Source organism: Sphaeroforma arctica, assembly GCF_001186125.1.
Source record: "Sphaeroforma arctica JP610 unplaced genomic scaffold supercont1.493, whole genome shotgun sequence".
In the NCBI taxonomy this organism is placed as follows: domain Eukaryota; class Ichthyosporea; order Ichthyophonida; genus Sphaeroforma; species Sphaeroforma arctica.
Window position 1 is genome coordinate 61,785 of NW_014040065.1, and position 4,934 is coordinate 66,718.

At 41.7% G+C, this 4,934-nt stretch overlaps 1 protein-coding gene across 1 annotated transcript in view; it reads right to left on the minus strand.

Annotated features, from left to right (window-relative positions):
- SARC_06734 (hypothetical protein) overlaps positions 1-4,934 on the minus strand; it is a gene marked incomplete at both ends in the record, with an annotated part of 9,018 nt that overhangs the window by 3,617 nt on the left and 467 nt on the right. The window contains 7 exons of the mRNA XM_014299353.1: positions 202-303; positions 989-1,064; positions 1,299-1,544; positions 1,746-1,928; positions 2,832-2,912; positions 3,244-3,338; positions 3,856-3,919. Coding sequence (XP_014154828.1) covers positions 202-303; positions 989-1,064; positions 1,299-1,544; positions 1,746-1,928; positions 2,832-2,912; positions 3,244-3,338; positions 3,856-3,919 — 847 coding nt within the window. The remainder of the gene's footprint in view (positions 1-201; positions 304-988; positions 1,065-1,298; positions 1,545-1,745; positions 1,929-2,831; positions 2,913-3,243; positions 3,339-3,855; positions 3,920-4,934) is intronic.

The following is a 4,934-nucleotide window of genomic DNA, read 5'->3' on the forward strand; positions in this document are numbered from 1 at the left end:
GAGCACCAGTCATCTAGCATGCAAAATAGCTAAAAGGTTGAACAAGTACCAGTCATCTAGCATGCAACATAGCTTACAGGTTGAACAAGTGCCAGTCATCTAGCATGCAACATAGCTAACAGGTTGAACAAGCACCAGTCATCTAGCGTGCAACATAACTAACAGATTGAACAAGCACCAGTCGACAAGCATATAACACACCTAACAGGTTGAATAAGCTCGGATTCAGCAGCGCCGGGCAGAAAAAGCGCAGAAACAGGAAGGCAGTGAGTGATACGTAAGTCACATCGTCCTTCATTGGGTCTGGGCAGGCGGTTGAGGACATGACATGGCAGAGGGACGGTGATGGGAAGATGAGACGCGTAGGCATAAACCGAAAGCCTATACAAAGTGGAATAGCACTCAATGGTAGGGTAGATGGATGAAGAAAAGGTAACCGAAGATAACGAGGGTGAGTGACATTCGAAACCTTTCCGACCATTGAGTAGAATTCGTTTGGTTTGAAGACGTTATATAGGGCCGTGAATGATATTAGAAAAGACAATGGGCTGTGAATGCGATCGCACATGTGGGGAGGCCGATCTGTGTGGGCGCATGCAGAGCTAATTAGACGACGCAACAGCTAATGATGCCAACATGTGTAGACATGACACCTCATGGTAACTTTCCAGGGAGCATTCAATCTCTCTGGTGGATTGTGTAAGACTTGCTGATAGTAGTGGATTGTGTAAAACTTACTGATAATAAAACAAGAAATGTGAATTGGCGATGGGGTGCACTGGCCTTGAAAGCACGATCAAGTGTGAGTTGGAAAGTTCTTCACTTGCATCACAGACTACAGTCCGCAAGGAGCATACACGGCGATTAAGAGCGAGGAGTATATTTGGTTAGACATAAACTATATTAACATATGCCAACAAATACCGAACATCCGAAATCGAGTCACACGGCAAACAACTACCACCGCGCATGGCCTAACAGCCCATACCAATGCCCCGTGTTTCGCTTTCAGCCAGGACACTCTCCCTGATCACCTGCATTGTCAATCGTATTTGCGCTGGGATCTAAACGTATCGAAGAACGAAATGAATGGGTCAGTGATTTGGCTGTTATGGCTCGCCTATACATTGAAGTGTGGTAAGGTTGCAACTACACGCACGATGGTGCACCATTGATCTGCAAGTGACAACATGCTGCACTGCAAATGCGCTAACCCTTATCGTACACTGTCATATATTTATCGCATCACATGTACAGTGCATTGCCATTCTGCGCATGGGCATGCACACACCACCGACCTTCCTTTTTGTCGCATATATACGTGCTAGTAGAGCTGTGCAGATCTCTCTGAGTGTGCGGAAGTTCTGATCAACAAGCTGGTTCGTTTCCTCCTCGCTATACTTTTGTTCTGCATTCACACGTGTGGGGTCCATCTCACACCGGTTCGCGTCCGATTTGCACACGTGGTAGATAACGGGACAGAGCACTTGGGCGAGATACTCGTGACCGAATACCTTCATGGAGTAGTCTATACTTTTCGTCGTCTGCAGTGGAAAGCGTCGTTTTATATGCGTTTCAGCACTTGGTAGCGTATGGCGGCCATGCGAATACACCAACGAGCCTAGCAGAGTCTGAGCTTTGCACAGAAACACTGATCACGCTGGCACACCTGAACACCACACTCATTTACGAACGCACATCAGCACCAACATCCATCATGCGAGCTGCACGCAACAGACACGTACCAGACTATTGTGACGGAAGACAATTTTCATGTCGGGTGTATTGGCTATTTCGTCAACAACGAGACCCTTGATTATCCTTTGTGTGTTTTTTTGTTTTATGAAGACGCGCATCAAAGCTTTTGAAAAGGCCTCTCGCTGCTGCGTTACCTTCAGGTTCAAATACCTCAAGACGCAGAAATTATTCTGAGGAAAAATGGGAAAGTAGGTGGAAGCAATATTATAAGAGCTACAGCGATCATACTATATCAAAAGGCTAATTCAATACAATGTTGGTACATTTATTCTTCCAACTTCGTGCATGTATAATCCATAATCCAGGAACTCAAAACCTCGATACATACATATATAGTGAGACGTATGTGCTTAGGCTCATACGTGCGTGCTTGGGTCCACATACTCAAGTTTCAGCAAAATCTGAACAAACATAATAAAGTAGACAATCAATCGATGGAGATATCTATTGCAACTCAAAAGCGTATGGCGTGTATTCGCTGAAACATACTTAACAGATCTACTGGAGAATACTCGTTTAGAAATAAATTAAACAGATCTACCGGAGTAGACTCATTAAAAAATAAAATAAACAGATCTACCGGAGTAGACTCATTAAAAAATAAATGAAACAGATCTGCCGGAGTAGAATCGTTAAAAAATAAATTAAACAGATCTGCCGGAGTAGACTCATTAAAAAATAAATTAAACAAATCTACCGGAGTATACGTTTTAAAAAATAAATTAAACAGATCTACCGGAGTATACTCATTAAAAAATAAATTAAACAGATCTGCCGGAGTAGACTCATTAAAAAATATATTAAACAAATCTACCGGAGTATACTCATAAATTAAACAGATCTACCGGAGTAGACTCATTCAAAAATAAATTAAACAAATCTACCGGAGTATACCCATTAAAAAATATATTAAACAAATCTACCGGGGTATACTCAGGATGGGAAGACAGTGCACTATGGCAGGTACTACGGATGCAGAGCAGCAACACTTACATCCATCACGTTATTATGTAACATTTACAGGACAAGAAGCAGCTTGTAGCTCTAAATAGGATACAAGACAGTTAACTTACCGTACATAGTGCATTATAGAAGGGAACGTAGACGTCTTTGGCATGAATTATCTCTCGTGAGTATTTGTATTTGACCCGGATCTGCAAAATAGATTGTAGCGTAAGAGATAGCATGTAGATACCTGCGGCCAAAGCATTACCCGTGAAATTCAATATAGCAGTAGAAACACAGTGAAATCGGCAGACGCAAACGATATGCATCAAAAACGCTTGACTTGTCTGCGTATAGCAGAGTGTGTGAATTAGCCACCCCGTATGTGTGTCTGGTGCGAATGTTTGACTTGTGTCGTCGATATGTGTGTCTATGTACAATGCACTCCTGTACTCTCATCTAGCTTCTAATATGCCTTGATCTGAACTATCAGACTTAATTGAAGCTAGGTGAGTGCCAATATCGCCTGTGGTGACACACCCGACCAGCCGTTCCGCAGTTGAATGAGATGCGATTGCTGCATTCCTCATGCGCCGCTACACCGCAGCCAGAACATTTGGACATGCGCACAGCCTCTGAAGGATTCGTGAGAAACGAAGAGTACGCAATAATTTGTATCGGTTGTGACTATGTCAGTTGAATGTATGTCTGTGCAGAATGCATGCATGCTTAGGTCCATTGACTGTATATCTGAGCGCGTGTACGCTTGAATTTGGGCAAAAGATGCGCGAAATGAGAAAGTAATGTGAACATGATAGGAGCACATGACCTAACGTTGACATGCCGAATAAACATATGTATATTCTTTCATGCATACAATCGAGATGACTTTAAAAATATATATTCATGTATATATACACGTTATGTCGATGCACGACACCAAAAATAGCAGCGCACTCGTACACAGCTATTTCTTCTAATTTGATGCACGATAAATCTGGCCCCGCCGAAACTCGCCCCAAAAGCTTCAAGATTGCAACAAGGAAAGGTCAAATACATGATGTGCAAAATCAACACGCGTTTGTACGTCTGTCAACATACAAAAGACCACAAAAGATCTTGTAGAGCAAGATACCCTTTTCCAGTACATACGTTTTTGGCATACGCAGCACTTATTGTTTGAAGCTAACGTAGTGTCCGAGAAATCGTGTTTTTGCTGTGAGTAAATGAAAACAAAAAGAAACATACGTCGGGCAATAGTTAATGGGACTGTTATAGACTGTGCGGGAAATGTGCACATACCCAGCAATCTTTCAGTCTCAGTGCACGTGACAAACGTACAAACTGAAAGCCTCTGCATGGCTCGCGCACTTGAGGTACCGGTTCCGTGCAACGGAACAGAATCCTCGTTGACACAAAATATCACGAGTTCGATCAACACTCACGCGGCCCAGCTCCAAACAACATTGATATACACATGGAGACTAAAATTACTAGTAACACCTCCTCCGTCACGCGACCAATGCATAGCCAGATGTCACCAACGGTGAAGATAGGCCCGGCCTAACATGCATAACGTATTGGTTCCTATATGCACACACTCAGCACCCATGCATGTCAATGCACAATAAAAAGGAGCAGCAGAGCCCACACGCAGCAATATATCTTCGAACTAGTTGCACATTACACCCAGATACGTTTGACCGGACACACGTACACCAATGCGAGATCCAAGTTAAATGGCTTTTGTGTGTATATCGTGTGTGGACGCATATAGACAACATGTTTATGTGCGCGATAACATAGTTACAGATGTCAGCGAGCTCGGATTTTCATGTGATTTATGTGCCCTTCTTTGTGATTGTACAGTTGGTTGCGACAATAAATGTGCAATTATGAGTGTTACAATAACTTTATTATTATTATTATATATATACATATATATATATATGTATGTATATAAAATATATGTTCAAGTACGTGTGTTATAACAACTTTATTAATATTATTATTAGTAGTAGTATTAATATTATTAGTGTCATTTTTATTATTATTATTATTATTATTATATATATATATGTGTGTGTGTGTGTGTGTGTGTGTGTGTGTGTGTGTGTGTGTGTATATGTAGTAGTAGTAGTATAGTATATATATATATATATAGTATATGTGTGTAGTGTGTGTGTGTGTAGTGTGTGTGTGTGTGTGTGTGTGTGTGTGTGTGTGTGTGT